This window comes from Tripterygium wilfordii, chromosome 14, assembly GCF_013401445.1.
Source record: "Tripterygium wilfordii isolate XIE 37 chromosome 14, ASM1340144v1, whole genome shotgun sequence".
Classification (NCBI taxonomy): Eukaryota; Viridiplantae; Streptophyta; class Magnoliopsida; order Celastrales; family Celastraceae; genus Tripterygium; species Tripterygium wilfordii.
Window position 1 is genome coordinate 2006182 of NC_052245.1, and position 26682 is coordinate 2032863.

The 26682-nt window shown below is 38.9% G+C and overlaps 4 protein-coding genes, 1 non-coding gene and 1 pseudogene across 7 annotated transcripts; 3 read left to right on the top strand and 3 right to left on the bottom strand.

Annotated features, from left to right (window-relative positions):
- Positions 1-1732: 1732 nt before the first annotated feature.
- LOC120014696 lies at positions 1733-3622 on the top strand. Of its 2 annotated transcripts, XM_038866729.1 has the most exons (6): positions 1733-1893; positions 2276-2352; positions 2437-2509; positions 2609-2674; positions 3106-3199; positions 3347-3622. In XM_038866729.1, the coding sequence occupies exons 2-5, from the start codon at positions 2321-2323 to the stop codon at positions 3163-3165; spliced, it is 231 nt and encodes a 76-aa protein (XP_038722657.1). In that variant the 5' UTR covers positions 1733-1893; positions 2276-2320; the 3' UTR covers positions 3166-3199; positions 3347-3622. The 2 variants fall into 2 exon arrangements, with proteins under 2 accessions (XP_038722657.1, XP_038722656.1); XM_038866728.1 differs by having other exon boundaries at positions 3106-3370.
- A 594-nt stretch (positions 3623-4216) lies between these two features.
- Positions 4217-6269, bottom strand: LOC120014695 (annotated as a pseudogene).
- A 5476-nt stretch (positions 6270-11745) lies between these two features.
- On the top strand, positions 11746-16349 carry LOC120014891 (formin-like protein 6). The gene is made up of 4 exons (XM_038866997.1): positions 11746-13429; positions 13508-13707; positions 14662-14903; positions 15002-16349. Exons 1-4 carry the CDS (start codon positions 11922-11924, stop codon positions 15794-15796), a joined length of 2745 nt encoding a protein of 914 aa, XP_038722925.1. The 5' UTR covers positions 11746-11921; the 3' UTR covers positions 15797-16349.
- A 119-nt stretch (positions 16350-16468) lies between these two features.
- LOC120014892 (BTB/POZ and TAZ domain-containing protein 4) lies at positions 16469-19263 on the bottom strand. 2 transcript variants are annotated; one of them, XM_038867000.1, is made up of 6 exons: positions 19061-19263; positions 18373-18639; positions 18127-18257; positions 17415-17721; positions 16997-17310; positions 16469-16751 (listed from the first exon to the last, which is right to left on the bottom strand). In XM_038867000.1, the coding sequence occupies exons 2-6, from the start codon at positions 18625-18627 to the stop codon at positions 16625-16627; spliced, it is 1134 nt and encodes a 377-aa protein (XP_038722928.1). In that variant the 5' UTR covers positions 18628-18639; positions 19061-19263; the 3' UTR covers positions 16469-16624. The 2 variants fall into 2 exon arrangements, with proteins under 2 accessions (XP_038722928.1, XP_038722926.1); XM_038866998.1 differs by having other exon boundaries at positions 18373-18644; positions 19061-19260.
- A 647-nt stretch (positions 19264-19910) lies between these two features.
- Positions 19911-19984, bottom strand: TRNAV-AAC. The gene has a single exon. It is a non-coding gene; the product is annotated as a tRNA-Val (tRNA).
- A 499-nt stretch (positions 19985-20483) lies between these two features.
- On the top strand, positions 20484-26516 carry LOC120014288. Its single transcript, XM_038866203.1, has 5 exons — positions 20484-21677; positions 22235-22699; positions 22798-23856; positions 24670-24847; positions 25397-26516. The coding sequence occupies exons 1-5, from the start codon at positions 20595-20597 to the stop codon at positions 26365-26367; spliced, it is 3756 nt and encodes a 1251-aa protein (XP_038722131.1). The 5' UTR covers positions 20484-20594; the 3' UTR covers positions 26368-26516.
- The last annotated feature ends 166 nt before the right edge of the window (positions 26517-26682 follow it).

Below are 26682 nucleotides of genomic sequence, written 5' to 3' on the forward strand. Positions count from 1 at the left end.
ATAGACTCTTTTATTGAAACAGAAACAAAACTGATGATCAGACCTTAGCCCGTGGGCAGATTCCTTCCATCCACTGGAATTGGTCGTTGGAGATTTTCATCCATATGTATATATGTATATATGCATGCATGTTTATGTTTATGTTTATGTTTATGGTTAAGTCAAGAGGGCCTAATTAAACCAATTGACCCTCCATTTGCTAATTTATTTTGGGCCTCCAATGCCCACTTGGAAAATCAGTGAAACATTGTATTTGGTCTATCTCCTCCAACAGGCACTGCCAAACTAATGTTTTTTCAAACATTATCCAATACTCCATCTTTAAAAAAAAAAATCTAGCTCAATTAATGGAAGATTCCTGAATTAAAGGAAGCAAATCAAGATTGATCACAATCAAGGGCACTTAATGTTATTATTTATCATATTAAAGAGATGAAACCTCAAAAATTGCTAATTATTCTGTGTTAAGACAGCTAAGAACCTTTTTTTTTTTTTTGAGAAGAAAAACGAGATTCCATTAACAATTATCCTTGTCTGCAGTTACAAATGGAATAATAGAAAGAGGACATTCCTCTAGAAACAAACCGTCCTCAGAAGCCATTTTTCCGAGTTTGGCTAATTCATGGGCCACCGTATTGGCAAGACAGCTAAGAACCTTGAACAGATAAGAAGCTATGCTTTATGTGTCATATTAAGATTTGGGCAGTTATAGCAAAACACATGGTCTCAGATTCTCATGTTCTGCGCAAAATGTGCATTGGAAATTTACGCGTGCTTTAATATTGAGTGAGAACAATGTATGGGGCTAATCATGATAAGTCCGTATGTATAATATATATATATATATATATTTTTTTTAATCAAGAATTTTCAAATTCAACATACCCATCAAACAACACTTGGACCGCTAATCCATTCCGCTCTACAATGACGACAGAAAAGAATGGGTTGAGCCCGTGCAGGCAATACTGTCGAAACTGATGGGTGTGAGAGTTGAACTTGCGATCTCCCACGTTTGTAAGGAGGTGCCACAATCACATTCACCATCCCAACCAAAACTTATTTGTTTATTTACATTGAATATGCCAGTGCTCTACAAATGACTAAATTTAGTAGTGATATGTGTGTGGTTCAATGAACTTCACGTATCATGATTCTATATAATCACACACATACTGTGTTTAATATTCAAAGTAACAATAAGATTAATTATTAATTAGAGAGCTTAATATTAATATATAGTATTTAACATTAAAGAAGGTGGTCCATAACCGGAGGGTTCGGCTTTTACGTTTGTTTGTACCAACACTAACAGGGTTCATGGTCCATGTTTTTGTTCCTTTTTAACCCAAAAGCGGCACACACCATCCACCCATCATCATCACCACCATCTTTTAAGCATTCACTGATGGAGATTGGAGATTCCTCTGTAAACTGGAATGTCTGTATGGGGGACTCTACTTTTCCTCTCCTTTGATCCCAATGGAAATCAATCAATCATACACCGTTGATTTCGATCAACATTACCCGATAAGGCTTTCCGCTTTTGTACAAGAGCCCATATCCAAAAATGGACAAAATGTCCGATATTGAATTTGAATTGGTGGGCAGAAGCCCATAACTAACTAGCAAATAGCAATGAAGACATTGAAAATGGGCTCTGTAAGGCCCAACTGAAGCCCATCTCTTCCGTTGCGGGGCGTGCGGCCGTTTCATAAACCCTCGTCAAAACCTCTCCCCTCACGAACTCGCTTTATGACTCGCACATCAAATATAAACCAGATCGTACGATTCTACTTCTCCAGTTGGATTCAATAACAGTATAACCACATCGCTAATTTGGGACGGGAACGCCCATCTCTTTTGTTGAATCGAAATTTCTCGTTTTGTCTCGTAAGTTTCAATTTTTTCTTCCTTCACTTATGGTTTTTCGTTTCAATTACATTTGAAACGGAAAGATTTTGCTTACCCTAGACGGATTTCGACGACCACCACAGTTCATCGTGCAATCGCCACCTCGGCCAATAGTGTAACTTGATGGCTTCATAGATTTTCGATTGCAGCCAGAGAATTTTTTGTCAATTTTATTGTGTAATATTTAGTTTCAGTCCCTCAATTTTATTGGGTAATATTAGTTTCATGGACTGAAAGTTTTGGGAATTGGTTTGAGTGTTGTATGGTTTTGAAACAGACATTGGTAGTATTGGAATCTACTCAATTTTATTTCAATACAATAAACTTACGCCTAATTCTCAACTCTTGATGCGTGCTGCAGCTTCAGTATTGTTGTTGGCATGTTAGAGATCGAAATCTGATTATCATGGATCCCCGACACACTGGAGAGATTCTAAAGTAAATTTTCCATAATCTAATTTATGATGTATTTAGAGCTACATTATGTATTGTTTTGAAGTAATCATGTTTGTGTGCGTGCAGGCATTTGGATAAGCAGAATGAGTTGATGCAGGATGCCTATAAATCAATGTCTCATGAATTGCATAAACTTCAGGTTTCTTTCTTTTTATCTGGGTTTTGACCACCTTGCTCTATGCACATTAAATATTGGCAATTTGAATAGTTCAAGTTGAAACTCCCTCTTTTGATACAGGTAGAAGAAGAAATGTTGATGCGCAAATTTTATGAGCTTATGACTGCTCACGGTCTAACGAAAAAGGTATTCTCATCTATGGGAGCTGAACTCTTATGATAGACAACCACACTAGTGATTGCCTTCTGGTGTTATATCTGCTTGCTATTTTCTATTAGATATGGGGCAGGCATTCTTGGTCAAACCTTCATTGGTATTAAGAGGAATTGAGATCAATTTTTGTGGAAACTTGTTATATTAAGGAGTAAAATGAGAAATTAGGAAAAAAAATTGAGTAATCAAACTATGTTTTTTGCCTTTGATAAGCTTCTGTGCTTATGACAAGAAAAAGTTGATGGTGTTTCTAATGTTCTTGGGGAGGACGACACTGGGTCACCGATTCCCTGTTTATGTGTTTTTTTTTTCCTTCTCTTTGCTTATTTGAAGATCTAAATTTTCAAAGTTTTTTTGGTACCTTTTTCTGCCCAAAATGTCTGATGATTTTTTTCTTTTTGCAGAGTGGAGACGTTAATGTTTCAGATAATGGTGAAACTGAACACTCTACTGCCCTTGGTTAATGCCACAAGCAGCAAACAGCAATGAGAAATTTAGGTTGGTTGAGTCTGTTCAAGCTCCTTAATTATTAATTCCGCTGGTAATTGATTTCAAACATTGTTTGAGAATATTTGGTTCTTCTAAAACATTAATTTTGTCTGGTAACTTATTTTGAAAATTTGACCCCTATGTTGCTACTAACAGGAATGTCATAGTTTCTTGGTGTCATCCTTTGTCAAAGTGTTTCTTACCTGAAATCCATTTTAAATCATCCACATGAGTAATTACTGGATTTAATAATATATGTTGGACAATTTATGTGCTTGATGTGTATAAAAGAAAGCATTAAGAATGGACTGTACATGGGATCCAGAAATGGATGATGACATTTTTTTCCTGCGACACTTAGATTCTGTACGTTGGTAATTTATGAGCTTCATTGTGAAATATTAATTTGCCTAGTCCAACTTGTTTTCTTCCTGCATATGTTGTTGATGAACTCTCATGATTTCACCTTTAATGTGGAGGTTCCTCGTCATTGTTATCGTTACACCTCTTGGCATTTCTGCTTGTTAAGGGATCAAGGCCCATCGAGATCTCTCTTCCTGGTGAATAGCTGAGGCAATATAGGCAGCTGTCTAGTTTGAGAAGTTACTGGCAGACTCAAACCTTAAGAACCAAGTCGCAAGTCAGATGAGAGTCCCTAAACTTAAACCTTTGATATCAAGTTACTAGAGACCAGCTCTGCCATCGTTTACCTTGTCGGTGTCTTGATTTCTATTAATCCTTTAAATCAAATAAAGTAATATAAGAACTAGGAAGTGCCATAGAGGTGTAACAGTAGATGGCATGGAGCAAGAAAATTCTTTAGCTCAATTATGATAGCGTGACCCAAGTCGAAATGTCGAATACAGCTCAATTCAAGCAGTAACTTCTTACATTCTGTGTTATAAACTGTCCATTGAAGTGCAGTCATGGCATGGCATCCGGTGGTTTCATAAAAACATACCCCATTCCAACTTAATTATGACAGAATCATTGACAAAATGGTATATATAGAAGAGCACCAGCAAGAGTATAAGGATTTTGGATTCATGTCATATTTTTCCTTACATGGGATGCGCCATGGCTACAAAATTTTGAGAGTGTTTTCTAATTTTGCTACATACTAGCTACCAAGTTGATGAAAGAAGAGGCTATCCCGTCCCCATTGATCCCACATGTAGCAATACACCCAAGGATTCTCTATCATTTGCATTACTATCTCTATCCAAGAAGAAAACGGCACTGAAGGAAACCTGCAACAACAGTATGTATCAATCACTTGTGATAGCCCCAGAGAAGGAAATTTTTATGAATCCACATAAATCTTCAATCAAATGGAATCATTAGAAGAACAATTTAATCGAAAGTAACAGTAGGCCTTACTTGGATCAGAATTGATAAGCATAGCAGTCCCTCCAAAGTTGCAAGTACCTCCATTTCTCTTGGCTTTCTGCCAGTAGCTATTGAAGGCATAAGAAGCATGAGCACCAACGGTGGAAGGATAGAAACAGCTCCCTGGAGGGGTAATCTCGTAACAATCGGCCCCGCCCTCACCACATGCATAATCCATTGCCTCCTGTAGTGTCTCCGGCGGAACACTAGGCTTAGCCACATTTGAACCATCCCAATCTCTGGAGCTGGTGCTGCAGCATCAGTTGGAGCACATGGAGGCAATGTAAAACCATAAGGGGGAGTTGCAAAACCAAACCCAGGAGGTAGTTCTGGTGCAAAAGGAAAGGTCATCTGCGGGGGAGAGGCACGAGGGAAAGACATTGGGGGTGGAGAACCTCGAGGGAGGGATCTGGGAGGAGGAGAATCATGAGGAAAAGATAATGGTGGCATTGAAAAAGAGTGAGGTAGTGGAGCGATGGGACTTTTGATTACAGTTGCAGGCACAGAGAAACCAATGGAGGAATGAACTGGCGATTGTGAGATTTCTGGCAATGCTGGATATGGCTTTACAAGCTTGGATTCAATGCTTGAAAGTTTTCTGCTAATGGCTGTTTCCTGTTTTTCAGTAGTGACTATAACATTGATCCTGTTGAGTCCAAAAGATCCAAGCTTTTTCGTGGAAACTGAGAAGGAAGAGATTAAACTCAGAGTTTTCTTTGATACTGGGGAGACATTCGGAGGTGGATTCAGAGTGAAAGTGGAGTTTGTAGTATAAAGAAACTCAAGCAGAGGCTTAGTTACTTTCCTAGCCAAATCATCTCCAAAAAGAGCAGACTCTGGATGGAAGCAACTATAGGATAAAACAGCAGATACCTTGATTTCTCTTTCCAAACCCCACCTGGTAAGAGAGTAATAGATGTTCTTGAGGGATGACAGAACGTCACCCAAGAGTTCTTGGTCTGTTTGACAGAGAACACCATCACCCACGACAATGGTGGTGATTTTGGTTTTAGGAAAATGAGCCAGAACATGGGTCCTCAACCAACTCTCGGCCATCAAAACACTGCTGGAAACTTCATCAAGGTCTTTACCATTTACAGAAACTGCTATGGGAAGCCCAGAGTGAGAAGACTCTTTATGTACCTGTGTGGTTGTGTCGTAGAGCTTGAGGAGCTCAATAGATTCTTGACCTGCACCTGCAAATAAAGAGACATCGTTAGAGTAGCTGCAAGCCAAGAACTGAAATTGCCAAGGCAACCATGTGGGATAACTCTGCTTACCAATATGACCCAGAAAACAGAGAATGAAAATAAGGGCGGGCAAAACCATCCTCCACATTTTGCAATAAGATCTGGACTCTTCAAAGCACTAGCTACTAAACCCTATAACCCCCCTGCCCGTGTGGCAATATAAACTGGGTCTTTTTTTTTCGAAAAAATATAAACTGGGTCTTAGATTGCAGAGGAAGCCATTAGCTAGGATACTTCTGGCACTCTTGTAGAGTTGTAGTCCCTAAATACTACTAACTCTGGTTTATGTGTTGATACTTCGCTTACTATATCTGGTTCACAATGCCAGCAAGACCTTGAGAAGGGCAGAAGGCGAAGGGTCTATAGTTAATACTTTGCAGGAAAAAGTAAGCCTTGGGCACCAAGACGACAGAGGGCAAGGGTCATATGCCTCAGTACACAATGTATGAGTTTGGGAGTGTGTTGCAACTGTGTTCAGTTGCAACACACCTCACAGCACCACAGTTTTTTGTGACACGCCAAACAGCTTTTGCGTTCCAACTCACCTCACAGCACCACAACTTTTTACCTCACCGCACCTCACCACACTCCCAAACACTTACATTATATGTTGACTTGTCCTACGTAATCAAATTAGGTCAATTATTTTATTTTAGATTAATGTACAAGGTAAACCTTAAGTGATTTTATATTAATATTATTAGTCATCTAATATAACCGTAATTTAGATACGCCAAACGCACCTCACAGTATCACACCGCACCACACCACAGTTTTAAAAATTATGCGCCAAACAGCTTTTTGCGTTTCAACTCACCTCACAGCACCACAGTTTTATAACTCACAGCACCACACCTCACAGCATTCCCAAACAAGCCCATTAATGTACTTTATTGGGACGCGTGGAATAGGCACAAGAGATGGTGTGGGGAGTGTGAACTTTAGGCCCAAGACCCACCCAACAGAGACTAGAACTGCCTATTTCGAGGGATACTCGTACCCTTCAAGCAATGAGTGTAGCGACGTCGTTTTGACTAAACCACCAAACCAGCTATTTCTTCTTTCTTTTTCTTTTTTTTTTTAAAGAAAATCTTTTATGGCCTTGGATTCTACTTCTTTTCAATTTTCATCGCCTTGTCTTTTCCTTTCTATTGTGAGGCCCCCGTTCAGTTTATTCTCTGCCTTTTTTAGAGCACCAAGAAAATATAACAGAGTTGACGGAGGAGTACGAATGAGTCATGACACAGATTAGTGGGGTTCATATGTGGATGAAGACAAAAAGGTCTGATTTCTGGGGCCCTCATACAATTTGAACTGGCAGATTTTAGGATGCCTTGATGATCGAACATCTCCATCGCAATAAGTTTTATAATTAGAGAAGGAAAATTGGTAGTCAATGGTCAATTTCAAGCTTTACCAATACGTACTAACGTAGTCTCTCTTCCTCCCTGATGCCTTCCAGCCAAGAAATTAATTATTTTTTACTGTAATTATTAATTAAAATCTCATATTAACGGTACCCATATTGAAATACAAGATAAAAGGACATTTGCAAACAGACTTTTTTATTTGGGTTTGGTTTCTGGTTGGATCATCATGTAGAATGGAAGAGTGAGGATAGACCACTTTGTGTTGTATACCCATGCTTTCCTTAGTAGGTTTGGGGATAGGGGGCTGTCATAATTAGCTGTAATTACCCCCAAATCACCCTCCAAATAATATATTTTAAAGTTTTTTTTTTGTGTTATTTAATATTTTTAATCGTCATAATGTTATTTAATATTTTTAAGTCTAGAAAAAGCCTTTGATGTGTGAGAGGGTGTGAAGCTTTGTTTATTAACTATAGTATTAGACTGTCGCAATCAATTTGCCTAAGAAAGTGAGTAATTATTCTTGTCGATCACAGTGCATTCGCAAATATATTAATGCCTCATTTGCCTTTCTGGCATTCTACTTTGCATGGGCATCAAGCAACGGCTATATGCTTTTCGTGTCCCATGAAATTTCAGCATCTAACAAACAAAGCACGAAGGCTTCAAAACTAGGAACGAAATCTCTTAAATAAGATATATTTAATAATTAGTGATTCCCTGTAAGCTTGATTAGGCATTCTTGATGGGGATCGGAGACACTGATTTGCCAGCTTACACCACACCTTACCGCACAAAAGATGATTTGATTTAGTGTAAGGTTAATTTAATAGTTAACAATGTTTATGTGAAAGTTGACAAGTAAAATAAAACATTAATAATAGAGAGCAGCACTTAGCAATCATGATTAAAAGGCTATTCCCCATACCATCCAATCATAATTGGTCTCCTCAATCGATCTAGTCCAACTACAGCATATATGTATACATACGGTGCTCACCGACACTCCAATGACACTCTTGTCACTCAATCAGACCTGATCACACCTACCCAAATACATGCCATCTTATAACAATGATTTTTATATAAATAATTAACATAAACATTTATATGTTGCCCTCTTTAACAAGTCTTATACTACATCCATCCATAGTGCCTAAAATGACTTCTGAAATCCATCAGATTTATGATACTTTATAACTATTAAAATTGAAACCAAAAATCTAAAACGAATCATGTAGTTATGAGGTCAAACCAGTGAACTACACCACCATTAGTCCATTGCTCATAAGTTGATAAGCCCACTTAGTTAAGATCGGTTAAATCAATAAAATCGTTAAGATCGTACGATCTTTGCTAAATTTTCTATTTTAAACCTATCCGAATCGTTTTGTTGATCTAAAAACGTATATAAGATCGTGGGATCTTACTATCGAAATCTCTATTTTGATAACAATGCATGCATGCATGTGTGTTGCAATATATTCAGGTATTAAAAAGTCTCATCTACCTAGGACAGTAGGATGGGAAGAAAAAAATGTATTTAAACAACAGCAGCTTGTTCTGAAAGTGTATATGATCAGGCAATTCAAAGAATAAAGCTTACTATTTTATGCTACCAAATCTTAATTCTCTCTGTCTCTCTCCTCTCACGTGAAAATGTTCTGTATATAAGAATAAGATGCACTTGAGCAGAAACTGTCGAGCAATTCAGCTGGTAGAGTGAGGAGGAATATTGGACTGCCAATGCCATTGACAAACAAACAGAAGGATGCATCATGCATGTTAGAATGGAAAGGATAATCTTGTCTTTTTGTAAAGGGAAGCCCGTTAACCAAGGTGGAAGAAAAAGAAGAGAAAGAAAACAAGAAAGATATAAAAGTAAAGGAAAGCAAAAAGCGTTTGCTTTTGGGAGGTACTGTGCATGTCAATGTCCATTTCCAATGTCCATGCCCCCCCCCCCCTAATTACGCTAATAATCAATCTATCACAAACAGAAAAGTTGTTAAGCTAACGAACGACATGTATGTCCTTGGAGTTGGGATTTCTACGTCTTCATGCATAATCACTATTATTCATACGTTAATTTCACTTCTCCATTATTATATTTCTTTGTATCATTCTCCATCATTGGATTTACCTTATTATTAATCAACATCGATCATCCCATGCAAATTCAACCCGGAATACAAGCAAACGATTGTTGAGTGTCATTATTATGCATGTAAATTGCCAAAAAATTAAAAAAAAATAACATTCCAATCAGTTATTTGTGGTTCTCTAATTTGTAAGGGCTCATATGGTAATTCCACCTACTATAATGAAACCAAAAAGACTCGTCCAATTAAATGCTGACGTGTGTCACCACACATGTTGAAGGGGAGGAGATTAGATTAAGAGCATTACCACACCCATAAAGTTGGGTTGATTATGATTTTCAATATATAGCAAAGTGGGTTGGTCGAGTTAGTTGGATTATCGATCGATAATCAACCGATACGACCCATGCGTAACCCTAGATAAATCTCTCAATTATCTACTAGCTAAAGAGAGAGCTATACACCAAAAAATTTTAATAGTCTCATTGTCTACTAATCTAATTCAAGTGTCGGAGTGTCCCTCGAGATACACCTCGAGGACTCCTAAATTCATATCGTTTTATCTGTATAGAGACATAACAACGAAACTCCTTATGGACCTTATCCCTAGTTTGATTAATTAAGACGTCTACAAAAATCAAACGGTCAAAAAAGTCAGCCCGATTTTACAAGTCATAAAACTTAAAAATCGCTTCACACCGCCCATTATTTTGGACCAACGTTTGTTTAAAATCCACCATGACAATGTGGGTGTTTGGCAGTGCGTTTACACTGCGTTCAGTTGCAACACACCTCACAGCACCACAGTTTTTTGTGACACGCCAAACAGCTTTTGCGTTCCAACTCACCTCACAGCACCACAACTTTTTACCTCGCAGCACCTCACCACACCTCACAGCACTCCCAAACGCTTACAATGTATGTTGAACTGTCCTACGTAATCAAATTAGGTCAATTATTTTATTTTAGATTAATGTACAATATAAACATTAAGTGATTTTATATTAATATTATTAGTCATCTAATATAACCGTAATTTAGATATGCCAAACGCACCTCACAGCACCACACCGCACCGCACCACAGTTTTAAAAGTGATGCGCCAAACAGCTTTTTGCGTTCCAACTCACCTCACAACACCACAGTTTTATAACTCACAGCACCACACCACACCTCACAGCATTCCCAAACAAGCCCAATGATACAACACAACCAGCACCGACTACTCTCTTTTTTTAATCACCGTCAATACTATAGTCACACAATCTGTGGGTCCACATTTTAGGATTCGGTGGTCACGACTCTAGATGAGTACAACAGCAAAACACAGGAACAGAAGAGGCATAGGTGTACTGACTCACTGCGAGCGTCTCCCACGGGCCACGGCGAATGGAGAACAAAATGGCTACTCCCCCCAAATTACAAAATCATCCCTTTGACGCAAATAACAAACAAGATAATAGAAAATGATGGATGTATTTTTCTCAAATACAAAATCTGATCCCAGAAGAGAAATAAAATTGAGATGCAAAATGGCAGTTATGCTTCCGAAAGAAAGTTTTAATTGAAGATATTTGACGGATTTTGGGATTTTCATTTATGAAGACAAGATGTTTTTGAGAAATGATTATTTATTTGGTTATTTGGTTTGGAGTATCGAGTAAGTGATTTTATTGAAAAAATAAATGAGATATCATAGTATTGTAACAGTAATTCAATGAGTGTTTTAATTAATTAATTTTGTTAATAGCATTGGAGATGGTGTCATTAGGGCCGACATCATTTAACGGTGAGAATATGTGCCTTTAACTATTACCACTTTGTTGGTGCCTTGGTGGTAGGGGTGTTCCTTTGCGGTTTTGATCGGGTTTTGTCAATTTTTTTGATATAAATTTAATCGATTGTTCGATCGATTATTGATAATTTAGTTGGTTTTATGGGTCAAGAAAAATACACCATTGTAAGTGCTTTAATTGTTATCACTCTATTGTTGCCTTGGTGGTAGGGGTGTTTAACTGTTTATGATCAATAAGGTTTTGTCATTTTTTTTTACGTAAATTTAACTGAACATTCGATCGGATCAGTGACAATTTAATTATTTTTTTGAATTTTTTGATCAATTATCACTAATATACATTTAACTTCTGTTTGACACGATTTTTTTGGACAATACTACCTGATGTCTAAACAAACAATTGTGAATAGACAAAAAAGAAAAAGGACACAAACGTGTTGCTTTTATGCTCACCAACCCATGGTCTTGATTGCCAATTTAATTTAACACAACCAGGAAACTTAAAATTCTCACTGCCTAGGTTTCATTCTCGCACCTCGCTAACTGCACACTCACAGGGGAAAAAAATAATGCTAAAACCTATAATAGTAATAAAGAAAAAAGAAAAAGAAAAAGTGGAAATGCGACTACTACTGCTGAGCTCAGCTTCTTCAGACTCAGAGCATCCAGATCTTGCATCCAGAAGAAGCTTCCCCATTCACATACAGCACTCTCTCTCTCTCCCCCTCCCCCCTCCGTCTCTCTTTCTTTCTTTGGCAAAAGACCAAAAACAAAGTTAGAAATGAATTGGTTGAAGATAAGAGACAGAACCACACACAGAAATTCACAATGAAATCTATCTTTTTGGTTATTGCGGCATTACTGATCTTACCACCTACCACACCTCAACAACATTCTGCAATTACTAATTTTGACAAAAACCCCAGGAGAATTCTGCATCAACCATTGTTTCCAGTCACTCCAGCTCCACCACCAGGGTCTCAACCACCGCCTCCGTCACCACCGCCGCCGGATAGTCCGGTTTTCCAAAACCCAGACCAGCCTTTCTTCCCTGAAGTCCCAGCTGGGCCTACCCCAGATCAGACCCAACAATCATCTCCACCGTCAGGATCCACAAATGGCACAATCCCAATTGCAGCAGCTACACAGACACCAAAGCCAGTCAAAAAAGTTGCAATTGCAATCTCAGTTGGGATTGTCACTTTGGGAATGCTATCAGCTCTCGCATTCTTTCTTTATCGTCACCGGGTGAAGCATCCAGGGGAGACACAAAAGCTCGTCGGAAGCAATAATTCTCAGAGTTTCACAGATGAATCAAGAGCACCCCCATCGAGTTTCTTGTATATAGGGACTGTAGAGCCGAGCACGACATCGTTTACTGAAGAAAATGGAACAAAGGGGGCTAATGGGTCGCCTTATGATAAGCTTAACTCTGTTAAGAGATCCGATCGGTACCGGCCTAGTCCGGATTTGCAACCACTCCCACCACTACAAAATCCTCCTTCTCCTCCTCAGGAAGAAAATAACAATTCGAGCTCTTCCAGGTCATCCTCGTCCGACGAGGAGAGTCATGGCACAGCATTTTATACTCCGCAGGGCTCTTCTATTAGTACCGTAAGCAATGATGATGGCTACTACACGCCGATGTCAGTTTCACGTCCGGCTAGCGGTTCTAATTACAATCAGATGGCGGTTTGCAATGATAGTAGCTCTGTGCCTCACTCAAAGAGAACATCGCCTCCTCATTCGAAAAGAACCTCCCCTAAATCACGGTTTTCGGTTTCTTCTTCACCTGAGATGAAGTATGTTATCATTCCAACAATAAAGCAGCTTGTGCCACCACCGTCACCGCCACAGGCAGTGCCACCGGCTCGACTACAAGGCTCTCCAGAACAAGATAGTCAGCCAACAATTCCCTACTCAAAACCAAAGTTTGCATCACCGCCACCGCCACCTAATATGGCTGCTCTTCGAACACTTCATAATCAATCCCCACAAAGACGGAAAATCCCAGTTCCTCCACCTCCTCCTCCTCCTCCTCCACCACCGCCACCAGCAATGTCTACTCCGCGGAAAGCAGGAGAGACCAGTATTTCGGCAATGCCTAAAAAAGTATTGGCAAAGCCATCATGGACTCCGAGTCCCAGAGCCTCTTCTAGTGCTGAAAGTACAAAGTCTGTTGAAGAAGTTAACAGAAGTGCTAGTTCCTCAGAGAGGATTGATGCCGATGACAATGATGGAGCAAAACCTAAGTTGAAGCCTCTGCATTGGGACAAAGTGAGGGCAACCTCGGACAGAGCCACGGTGTGGGATCAGCTCAAATCAAGCTCATTCCAGTAAGTGAAAATTGATGCTGGTAAGTGGTAAGTTAATATTATCACTGTGTAAAGTGTAAACATTCAATTTATGTGCAGATTGAATGAGGATATGATGGAGACTCTTTTCGGTTGCAATTCAACCAATTCGATCCCGAAAGAAACTACAAGAAAATCAGTTCTTCCTCCTGTTGAACAAGAAAACAAAGTGTTGGACCCAAAGAAGTCGCAGAACATTGCTATATTGTTAAGAGCATTGAATGTAACGCGAGATGAGGTGACTGAAGCTCTTCTAGATGGTAAGTAATATTATAGTTTCGATACATTTTTTTGACTATTAGAATCTGAGCCTGTTAGGAAGTTAATTTAGATTCAAGTTTTACCTTTTCTCATATAAGCTGAGTCAAGCTCCATATCTGGATACTATTCATGCTCCATATCTGGATACTATTCATGCTCCAATTCTGTTATATCCTGTAGATAATTCTGTTTACGAAGAGAAACTTGTCTAATGTTTCATCTTTGTTTTTCAATTGTGAATTAGTTCTCACCCTCCTCTGTGGTCGGTTGGTTCAACTTTCAATTCTCTCAGAAGCCTAACTCATCACTTGTGAGTTGTGACTTGATCAATGTTGCTTAAGTTCTATGTCCTTTTCGTTGGGCTCATGCAAATGCGTTGCAATCATTGGCCTGGATGTTGATTATGGGCAAACTTAAGCTGTTGCTTAGCAACTAAAATAGAACCAACACCAGGCTAAGAACCGTGCTCGTTTAGATTCATGGGAACACGATATTGGCTCACTGTTCAACACTACCTTGTTATTATGTTGATAAAAAAATAATACTGTTTTTAAGTTGAACTTACCAGTGTTTCTAGTATTCTAGTTTCTGAAAAATTTGGTCACAATGATTATATATGTTGAGAATAAATGCTCTGTTATCAAATGTGAACTATAAGTCATGGAAAACCATATAGCCATATGAATGTTTATGAGTGCAATTTCAAACCAAGAGGTTTAGCACGAAACCACCATATCTATTTTAAAAAGAATCTTATTTTAAAAATCCAAAACCACCATGTCTATCATATAACATATAATCAGTTTCAAGTGATTAGAATTATTACGTAGACGGATGATGTCTGTATTTCTATATGATGATTATTTAGAAGCCTTTATTTTGCAGCTAAGAATTTGTTAGTTCCTGAGTTTCTCGTCTTGCTCTATCACACAAACTTATTTGTTTATAAACAGGAAATCCAGAAAGCTTGGCTGCTGAGCTTTTGGAAACCTTAGTAAAGATGGCTCCAACAAAGGAAGAAGAAATAAAACTTCGGGAGTACAGTGGTGACATCTCAAAATTAGGGTCTGCAGAACTATTTCTTAAGGCAGTACTTGATATCCCCTTTGCCTTTAAAAGAGTTGAAGCCATGTTGTACAGAGCCAATTTCGATACCGAAATAAAATATCTAAGGAAATCTTTCCAGACCCTTGAGGTATTAACACTAACATGGGTCATTGCTGTTCTGAATTCTTAAAATCTTTGCAGTTTCATCTCCTAGAAAACTATCCATTTCATTTTTATATTTGTCAGGCAGCAAGTGACGAATTGAAGAACAGCAGCTTGTTTCTCAAACTCCTGGAAGCTGTTCTTCGGACAGGAAACCGGATGAATGTTGGCACAAACCGCGGCGATGCTAAAGCTTTTAAACTCGATACACTCTTAAAGCTTGTAGATATTAAGGGGACAGACGGGAAGACCACCTTGCTCCACTTTGTGGTCCAAGAAATTATTAGATCCGAAGGTGCAAGTAGTAATACAACAAATGAGAATATCCAAAATAATACAGAGTCCAGAATGAAGGAGGATGATTTCAGGAAACAAGGATTGCAGGTTGTGGCTGGACTGAGTCGAGACCTCAGCAACGTCAAAAAGGCAGCAGGGATGGACTCAGATGTCCTTCGCAGCTATTTGTCAAAACTTGAACTGGGGCTTGAGAAAGTTCGAGTGGGTTTCCAACATGAGAGGCCAGAAATGCAGGGGAAATTCTTCAGCTCAATGAAGATGTTTCAAAGCGAAGCTGTAGAGGAAATCTCCAGGATCAAGGCTGATGAAAGAAAGGCTTTAGCACATGTGAAACAGGTTACAGAATATTTTCATGGGGATACAGGAAAGGAGGAAGCCCATCCTTTTCGGATTTTCATGATTGTGAGAGATTTCTTAAACATACTGGATCATGTGTGCAAGGAAGTAGGAAATATGCAGGACAGAACTATGGTAGGTTCTGCCAGATCCTTCCGCATATCAGCAACTGCTTCACTACCAGTTCTGAACAGATATAAGGTGAGACAGGACAGAAGTTCAGATGAGGAAAGTTCATCTCCTTGATACTCCATGGACCCCTTTAGAAGGATGATCGTATAAGCTGATACTCGCATGATCATAGACTAATTTTGAATTGCAGTATATATGTTATTCAGAATGTGGAGTAGAACAATGAGGACTCTGGGAATTTTGTTGGGAAGAAGTAGAAAGGTCCCATAGGCAAGCAAATCCGAGTTCAGAGAGGGTGCACTTGGCTAAATCCATGGACAAACACTTCTTTTTCTGTTCAGACTAGCCGATGTGCAATCTCCACAGGTCAGAAATTATACAAGATGAACAATTGTATTAAGATTCTATCAGTAGCAAGGAAAGGGAATTGATGGGATTTGCCATTCAGACTCAACACTGAAGCACTAAATTACCTGGAGGAAATTTTTTACAGAGAATGATTATAATTTGTCTGCTCCAATACATGTGCCACAATTTTAGCTGAGTTTCAGCATCTTTTTAGATCAGATTCCTATACCATTTTAGAAGTAGAATGTTTTGATCTTGCTCATGAGGATGTTATCTGCATTTATTTGACAATTACTAACAATTACATCATTTTTCACCATTCAGCTGGGTTGAGATTGAGATCAGGCTACTCAAGCCTACACTACTAATGGAATCAGAAACAAAATCATGTATTCATGTTCTATTTCTACATTTCAAAGGTTGCTTGAATTGAAACAAACAGTAATTCAATGGAATGAGATTTCTTAAAAAGCTAGAACCTTAATATTCAATTCAATGGTGGGATTAAGATTCTTGAAAATAAGAATCTGTCCCAGTTCCTACTTCTGGCAAACCAATATCTTCCTGTACAAAGAGGCAACTACTATCGTATATCTAGTCATATATAGACACAAAGAATGGAGATCTTCCAATAGTCTTTGCCCTCAATATGTTTTTCACCAAAATTCGCCACCGGATCTCATCCTTCTTGCCCTGCTTCTTAATTTTGTCCTTCAAATTCCTGAAATGACATTATTTCTTTAGATTAGTTGAAAAACTTTGTAGTTCATGCCATGTACATGAATAGAAGAAAAAAAAATGCAGGATGCTCTATAGAGAAAACAAAGTAAAAGAGACAATTTTAATGAGCACGGCAACATGTCTCGAGAGAGAGTTGGCCAACAAAACCGATTACTTGCAAAATTATATGATCCATCTCGTTGAAAATGAGAGGAAATGGAACATAATAAAAAATAGTCTGCACACCTGCACAAAGGCACCCTACACACTTCTGAATCTGAACAAAGACGGGAATGCAATTCCAATAATTGCCACGTTCTCTTGCAATGGACACAACCACCGGGGACTCTCAACTTGCAACTGGCGAAATGACGGACAAGCAATTCTAGACCTCTACAAGCTGCAAAATTACAAGGTGCCTGGTCCTCATTAAGATCTTTATCATGTGGTCCAATTGTTTTACAACCATCTCTGCATATATGAACCAAAGCCTCCATTGCCTCATATAACTGCAAGTACATCTTCTTCTCCTCTAGTTCTCTGATCCTCTCCTTTTTACTCTGGATAAAAATTTAACACATGATGTCAGACGAAATGCGAATAAGAAGGGGGATAAAATATGAACTGATAGAAACGTTCTGACAAAAAGAGGGATGATTCTTACATTCTCTTCATCAATCATTGACAGCAGAATCTCGCTTTCAAGCTTTGGATGGCTCTGCTTCATGGCACTCCATCCGTCTGTTGTAGAAATAACCTTAAAGTTCTTTAGGATCATACGGTGACATATTAAGCTAAGACGAGGAGCATCACACAGTAATGCAAGTTGAAATACATCAACCACATTATCTGTTGTAAGTGAGCCTCTCTCTAGCTGCCACTCACATAGTTGCTTCAACTGGGGAACCATGTACACGTGTGAAAGTACCAACAAAGGCAATACAAATTCCTCCATTTCCTCTTTCTTGTAACTGCAGGTTAGCATAACAAACAATCATTAAATTGTTCCTAGATATTAAAAATAACAAGAGTTATATTTTATTATCACTATATTTATCTTATGGTTTTAAAGTCTTCTAAAAAAGAAAGTCATCTTAGCTTTGGCTAATTGATCTGCAATAGTATCTAGCATGGTCTTCGTCAGCAAATTTTGCTGCCTAATAAAATAAGTGCAGGAAAAATATAACTAGTCCTTAAAGCTGAATTTCATTTGCAGTACTTAAATAATCACAACAAAACATAGTCTAAAAAAGCTTGAACATTATGTGTGTGCTCTAAACATGAAGTTCTTCTACTATCGTATTCTTAAGATCGGCCAGGATGTGAGGGTATATTGCAATCAACAGTAAAGTTGCACCAAGAGGATTAACATTTACCAGGAAGAGTAGAGGAATCGGATAAAAATTCGTACTGCATCATGTGGAACACCATGAATTGAGATTAATCGTTGATGACCATGTTTCTTTGCTTTCCTCAACATGCCCTTTATCACCGGAGAAGCCATACCCTGCCAGAAAACACAAATGGACATATAAGTATATAACCCTCTCTAGATTACAAAAATTATAGAATTACTCTAATTTCCTTCTCTTGTTTAAAGGAGATGGAAAGGAATTACTTACAAGAATACTGGCATGCGCGTAAAGCACGCCACTGTTGTCTGTATTGATAACGACATCTGCTCTATACCCTTCATTGAAAAGGCACTCCCACAAATCTCTTGCTGCTGTAGAGACACAGCAGTGTCCTCTTACCGATGGAATATTTTTAACAAATCCTTTCTGGTGACAGGAGACTGTTGCCAGACAGGGTAATGGAGGTGGCACTGGAATTTCTTTCTTAGCAACTAAAACATATCGGTCATAGCTGCTGTCCATCAGTTCTATGCCCTTTTCTACAGAAAGGAGAATTGATAACAAGTCAGATTTCAATTCAAAATAGAAGTATACGAAAATGTCCTTTTAAGTAGAAAAAGCATATATGAGTTTTCGAATCTCCAGCCATTTTGTGCAAAATATTCATAGCAATTAGGACCCAAATATGGAACTAACACCTAATCATTCTTCGCATTAACGAGTTCTAAGCAGCAATGATCAAATTTCTATTCGGCATTAATACAACAATTACATTTCTATTCGACATTTCTTCATTAGATTCTTCCCAAAAAAATCCCACAATACCTCGCAAATGGATTCATTCCCTTTAGATAATCAACCAAATTGGAAACTAAGAATCGTCAGAATGGCATTCAATTTGGACAAAGTAAATCCCCCAATCAACTTAGATATAGAGAGAGCGAAGATAGCATACCGTTTTTATTTGAATTTAGCGCAATCCAGAGAAGAAGAAGAAGATCGATTCCTTCCGAATTTCAATAAGTCAGGAGTCCGAACCCTACAAAATCCAGAAGCCGTAGGTGGAGGTGAGGTTTTCAGAGAGTTCTGGTTTGCGAGCGAGAGGACATTGAAAGAGAACTCCGCGAATCCATTATATATTTCCCTCTACCTCAAGATCGAGACGGTGAGCCATTGCCTCGTCAGTCAATATTATCCGCAGCAAAACGACAATGTTTTCCCCAACAACTTTTTGACTGCGACAGCTAAAACAACGGTTCTTATTGCAGAAGCGGGATACTCGTTCGTTTTGTTTGGATAAACGAATAAGCCGTAGAAGGAAATGGATCCAGCTCATCCCGATGTGGCATTTTTTGTATTTAGCCAAGATAAGAAGATTATGCAAACCAAACAATATTTTTCCTATAAATATTATGCACGTTGTGTAGGAAGGTTCGAATGCAATAAATGTGTATTGAGACCACGTACATAGAAAGCATCTTGTGATTCATGTCCTAGTCAGCAACTTAATCTACATTTATTTTTCTTCTTTTAGAAAATACATAAGATAAGCACCGACGGTGCGCATGTGCAATGAAAACGGTTGTTTATTTTTACCGTTGGATGATCTTCAATTAATCCAATGGTTGTTATTTGTAAGCATTAAATTAAAGACCAAATGGGGAATGCAAACATAAGCCCAAGTTGTCAACAGGCCCAGCACAATCCCCACTCTGTCAATTTGTCATCAGCCCAGCCGCCCAGGCCTAAAAGAGCAAAGGTCAAAAAGCCCAGGCCCAAAAAAGAGCAAAAGTAAAAGCTAATTTTGGCTTCGCCCGGACTCGAACCGGAGACCTTCAGTGTGTTAGACTGACGTGATAACCAACTACACCACGAAACCATTTGTTTGGTGTGTTACAAATATATGTTTTACAAAGATAGCGCCTTAAATTTGCCACAATTTAGTTTGCTATTTCCACTACTACTACCAACTCAAATAACATGCAAATGATCAAGTATTAGCATTTTTTTTTTTTAACGGCAAGAAGACATATATCAGATGACCCATCAAGGTAGACGAAGCTGGCAAGAAGAGCCACGCAGAGCAAAGGACGCACGCAAAGATGAAGAAGAAAGGGCATTCTATCAGTAATTATAGAGAGTGCATATCTTTAGCCCAAGAAGCTGAGTTGAATATCTTTGGCAAATTTGGGCTTGGGCCTATGAACAAGCCCACGTCAATTAAAGAAAAAAAAATTGAAATGAGCGCCATTACTATGTTTGATCGGGAGCCGTTAGATCTTTCAGATCGGACAACCCAACTTAGTTTCAGTCGCCAGTCCCTAGCTCTTATTTGTCAGTCTTTTAAATTAATTCACAGACCGTGACGCTATACTGAAATTTGAATAAACAACGGTAGCTGAAATGTAACGAGGAAAGGAAATACAGAGCTCTCCTCATGTTGTTAAGGCAAACGCGAGATTTTTGTTTTTGTTTCAGATTTTCAGTCAATGGAGAAGAGACTCCGTTCTTCTCTCAAATCCTCTCCCCGAGATTTCATTTCCTTGGCCTCTGAACTACCTTTCAAGTCCTCAAAATCCACCTTGAAAACCCTAATCTACAGCACCATAGCCCCAAACTCTGGCATCCTCGCCTCTCTCTCTCAGTCTCTTCAAGAATCTATCTCCGCCTCCATCCTCTCCTTCCAGAACCTTCTAGAGAATCCCTCTTCCCTCCCCGACCCTGCCAAGACTCCTCCCACCAAGCGCCTCCGTCGATCCTCACGCAAATCGAACTCCGGCTCCGAATTACCCGAGAAGGATGGAGAATCGGATTTCGAGGATAAGAAGAGACGTGTTCTGGAGAAATTGCGTGTACTCACTCACATCGCGCATTTGTGCTTCTCGCATCCCAAGAAGGTTTTTCTGCCGTCGGATTTGTTGCCGGCAGTCCAGGCACTGCATGATAATTTAGTTCTATTCGAATCAGATTCGGCTTTGATGTCGGAGATTGCGAGTCTATGCGAGGACTGGTGGAAGGAGGGTTTGTCTGGCCGCGAAATTCTAATCTCTCGGTCACTCCCGTATTTGCTTTCTCGGTCACTGACTTTGAAGAAGAAGGTGGATGTGCATAGGGTTTATTCGCTGCGTGAGGCGTTTGCTTTGTTTGATTTTGAGGATGAGAGCATCGAGGACCTGAAACTTCTGTTGATAAGGTGCGTGATTGCGCCTCTATATTTGAAAACAGAGGACGGTAGGCGCTTCGTGGCGTATATGTTCGGTTTGGGCTTGCAGCTCTTGAAGGAGGCTTTGGCCATGATCAAGGCCCAAATCCCTTTTGGGAGAAAGTCACTGTTGGAGGCTTATGGCGACATTTTGTTTAGAGCATGGAAGGCAACTGGGGGCTCTCTAAGGGATGAGATTGAGAACGTGTTCTTGCAGGGTTTAATAGAGAGAACCGTACATGCAAGCTCGGGGGCCTTCGGTGCATCGATTAGGAGGGTTTTGGGAGCCTTTACAAGCCAGAGAACCATTGATGGAGTCGAGAAGCTTCTTTTTAGACTTGCAGAGCCTGTGCTATTCCGGTCGCTACAGGTAGTGTTTCTGGCTTTATCTTGGTAAAATATCCCGGATATTACTATTTATGCAATTTGAATTGTGTAGGATATTTGTGATTTGTGTGCCACTGCAGGTGTTCATTTGACATTATCAAAACATGTCTGTTTTACTGCTACAGTTCATGTCTCAACTTGCCAGATGGTTTGATAAAAGGAATGTATGCAGATTTGATGATCTCATGTTGAAGCATATGGAATTTTTGCTATGTTTAATGAATCTAGCCGAGCCTAAGCTTACATTGTTTTAAGGTCGAATACTTGCTTGTTAAGGTATTGCGGGTTTATTAGTGTGGTCATTGCAATTTGTGTTGATGCATTAGATACGCGTTGCTTACTGGTTAGAAATTGAAAATTTTCTTATTCTTAAGGCCCAACTACTATTGGAGTTCAAGGTTTTGCTGGCTGTGATGGTATTCTCACATGAATCAAATTTAATTTTTTATTCTTTCCCATGACATATGTTAAATGAAAGTTGAGTGTTTTTACCCAACTCAATTGGAGCTCTTCTAACAATTCTGTGTATCCTTTAATTAGGTTGCAAATTCAAATGTTCGTCTCAATGCATTGCATTTACTTTTAGATTTGTTCCCTCTTGAAGATCCTGATGCAACAAAAGAGGTTAAAGATGCATTGCTTGACAAACAATTCTTTTTATTGGAGAGGTTACTCATGGATGATTGTCCTGATGTTAGAGTTGTCGCTGTGGAAGGTTGTTGTCGCATCCTTAATTTATTTTGGGAAGTTATTCACTCATCAACCATTACAAAGATAATAACAAAAATCTTTGATGATATGTCACATGATGTATCCAATGAAGTTAGGCTTTCCACATTGAGTGGCATTATGTATTTGATGGGCAATCCCCAATCTCATGAACTTCTTAAAGTGCTTGTACCAAGACTTGGGCATCTGATGCTGGATAATGTTCTTTCCGTACGTGTTGCTGTAGTAGATCTCCTCCTTCTCATACGGGATATACGATCTTTCCAATTTAACAAGGTATCAACTTCTCTCAAAATAATATGCGACTCTATGACCATATTTGATGTCTCTCGCCTTTTTTTTCTTGGTTGTTAATCCTCTGTATCTTTCTGCAGGTAGTGGGACTAGACGTTTTATTCTCTACACTTGCAAATGATCAACCCCAGGTTGCTCAGAAAATTACCAGACTTCTGATGCCATCATACTTCCCATCAAGAGTAAACATTGACGAAGCATGCAACCGCTGTGTTGCACTGATAAAAAGGTCTCCAATGGCAGGTTCACGGTTTTGTGAATTTGCTGTGCTAGAAGGAGCCTCTCTTGGGTCGCTTGTGGAACTCGTCAGGCGATTGATCTGTATGGTTCTGTCACCTGATAAATTGGATGCTGATCAGATAGAGGGTTTTCTCATTGCTGCTGCACACCTATGCAATTCCCTGGCTGGTGAGCCTTGTTACAGGACTTCCCTTAAAGAGTTGTTTGGTAGCAAAAATATCAAGTGCTTATATACTGCTGCATCTACCAACCGTGCTCAATCTTCTGTATTGCACATTCTTTCCACAACTTCTCCAGAAAACGTGGCTGCACTTTTTGAAGAATGCATGAATTTAGTTACTAATTGTGGAGGTTTACCTGACAATGTGGAGAGGCAAGCTGAAGTGAGGTCTGCCCTTAAGTTATTGTTGTCTAATGATGGCTTTAATGATATGTTTGATGCTTTGATAGGGCTTTTGCAAAAAACTGCATATGGTTGTCATATTAAATTTGGCATTGAAATACCAAAGCAGAGTGCATTCTCTTCAAAGAGGAAAAAGGTTGGTTCCTCAGTCAAAATTTCAGCCAAAAGGAAAAATGCCAGTGGAAGAAAACCTTCCGAATTTGAGGAGGATTATTTGGTTGCTGTAGGAATAGCCTGGCAGATAAAGGACTTGCTTGTATCCGAGGACACTCAAAAATTTATATTAGGGTCTCCAGCTCTAGAGTTCTTGTTACGTGTATTAAAGGCCATTTCTGAGGTCAGCATCCTGCAATGCTTGCACTATGACTACATGGATACATATCCTGTTTTGGCATATACAGCTCTCGCCTTGCATATGATGTTTCAAAATGTGGGCATAAGCAGTTCTTGTCCCAGGAAGAATGAAATGACCGACTCTTCAAGATCAACTACGGAGGCAAGTATTCTTTGTCTTCCTTCTCTTTCTGCGATGAGATGTGTACTTTACATAATATAATTAGATAAGAAGAAGTCGCTCTATAGTTGTTTTCAGTTCTTAGCTCCAGATTCCGTATGATCATTATGTGAATCCATTTTCTTTTTACCGTCAATTTAAAAGTAATGGGGGACTGGGTTGGGTGAGTTTATTCTAAATAAAGCTCTGAAGCACGAGAATTGTTCAACAAGAAGATTTTTAAATCATGATGTCAGATTTTTGGTTATCGATAACGAAATTCAGACCCTTTGCATGGTACGAATCTCATGTTAAATCTGGTGTTGAATGAACATCTACAAGGTTACTTGTAGATCATACACATAACATCAGTCGTGCATAATGCATGAATTCTTTAGTTCATATATTGTCATTTACAGTTGTCTGCTGCTACATTACTCCACCAAAGAGTATCCGAACTGTGCAACATTCTCATGAGTCTTTTCTCCCTTTCATGTGAAAAATACCCAATGTATAGTCCTTATCATTGCATTACAATGCCATAACTTTGTCCCATGTTTCTCTAACTCATTATGAGTTTTGAGTTTTGAATATAATTATTAGGTTTTATTTGCATCTGTCCTTGAACTAGAGTAATGTTTGACATTCCTCTATTAATTTCTATTTTATAACTACGTATTAGTTTGCCTGAAACTTGTTTTGGAGCTGCGTAAGTTATTGTGTCAAATGTGTCACTCGTATTGTTTGGTTTTGGAATTAATCAACACTTTGCTTGTGATGGAGACTCGTTTTTAACTTTTATCACTGTCTTTTCAGGAGAATGTGTTGGCCCAAACGGTAGATCACCTACTTTACTGTACAACGAAGCTTTTTGAAGCAGGTGACTGTGCAGAACGTTGCAATCTCCCTTCAGACTCTAACAAGAAAATGGCAAAAACTCGGGGACAGAAGCAAAGAGATACTGAAACAGACACATCTAACTGTAATTGTGATGGTAAGTACGTATGAACAAGCACAAATACTCATTATCCATAACTCTGGTATGCATACATCAACGTCACCAAAAAACTTTTGGGTTCGGATACATTATATTATTCTTGTTATATAGATTTTGTCGGTAAAAAAAAAATGCTTTAGGTATTGAAATATTGTATGGATTAAGCCAAAGTAAGTTAAATAATAAATTATGTGATCCACTATAAGGGATACAGATATTTCCTTGCTGTATTTAATGTAATTGTTGTGAACTAATGATATTTAATCTGGCTGATAAGCGGAAAAAACTGAAACTGAGTATAACCAATTTTGGTGACCTTAGAGTCTGCTTTGTTTTATGTTGGTCATGCTCCATTCTTTCTGAACTACGAAGGACTTCTGAATATTGCTGACTGCAAGATGAGTGAATTATAATTTTCAGCATCCTGACTTTGCACTTTGTTTTTTCATGATGAAGATTTTATCATGTATTGCCGTTTAGGCATATGTATGACTGAACATGATAAAGTTAATGGCTGGTGATGATAAAATTTTGATGTTAATGTAGGACCTGTCTGTACTAAAACAAAAGGGTTGTTGAAGAAGGTGAAGATGCTTACAGCAGTGCTCAAGTTTATTGTTGATTCCATGATAATGGGTTTTGTTTCTCATCTTCATGGAAGGTGCTTAAAATTCACATCCGCATATGTTCGCCACATTATCTCTGTATTAGGGCAAGAAATGAGTAACGAATTGCACCTTGATGAGGATAGTTCGAAAGAAATTTTGGTGTGTCTGAAGAGCTCCTTCAGCTATGCAAGCAAGTTACTGAATCTAGTTCTAAGAGCTGCCAACGAAACATCACCGCCTCTGCCCGAGGCTTTTGATCTTGCTAATGATCTGCTCGAGCAAATCGCGTCAATTGAATTGAACATGGGTTCTGTATATGCCACACGTCTGGTTGCAGCAGCAAAACCTTGGCTTCCTGACCTGATTCTAGCGCTGGCATCAAGGTGCATGCTTAAAGAGACTGAAGCAGAGACTATTTATTCCACTCTTTCTGATCACATTAAACTCCACTTTCCATCATGGCTTCTAGTTTTAGCGAAGACTGAGCTCTGTCAAACGAGTGAAGAGATGGAGGACGAAGATCCTGAACCAGATAAATTTCCTGCATTTGGGAAACTGATGGGAATGATGATATCATTATTGAAAGCGAATTCCAACGTGCTGGATGCCATTGGAGTGATATTCTTAGCTGGTTCATTGGTTGGGCTGGAAAGAAAGGACTATGCAATGGTTTTAGGACTCCTCCAATTTGTGTCTGTCAAGTTGATCGGACACGATGATAGAGAATGGAGGGAGCTTGACCTTATGTTGTCCTCTGTTCCAAGCATCTATTCTCAAATTGAGAGAGACATTGAAGAGCAAAGCCACGACGAGGAAAAGCAGAAATTACTCAGTGCCAAGGCGTTGCTCGAACCTGTTTGGATGTATCATCTCTATGAAACTCAGAGGTTTTCTATAATTGAAGAATGAATTTTCTGTTTCAGTTTAGATGGTTGAAATTCCCTGAAGGGAATTTATGCTGTAATGTAGATAAAATACACTGGCTCCTATTTGGGAGAACATTCCTTACTTTGTCACGGTTGTTAATCTTGCCAACCACCTGACTGGCAACTTTCCCATAGCAAGACCTATTCGTATTAAGTTAAGACCAACATGGTTTATGTTTATTTCAGGCATTAGTTATAGTACAAAATTAGTCTGATCAGTTTCTTATGAAAAAGAAAGTCTGATCAGTTGCAGAAACAGCAGAATATAATGACTCTCTCTTTCAGTCCTGGTCCGTAA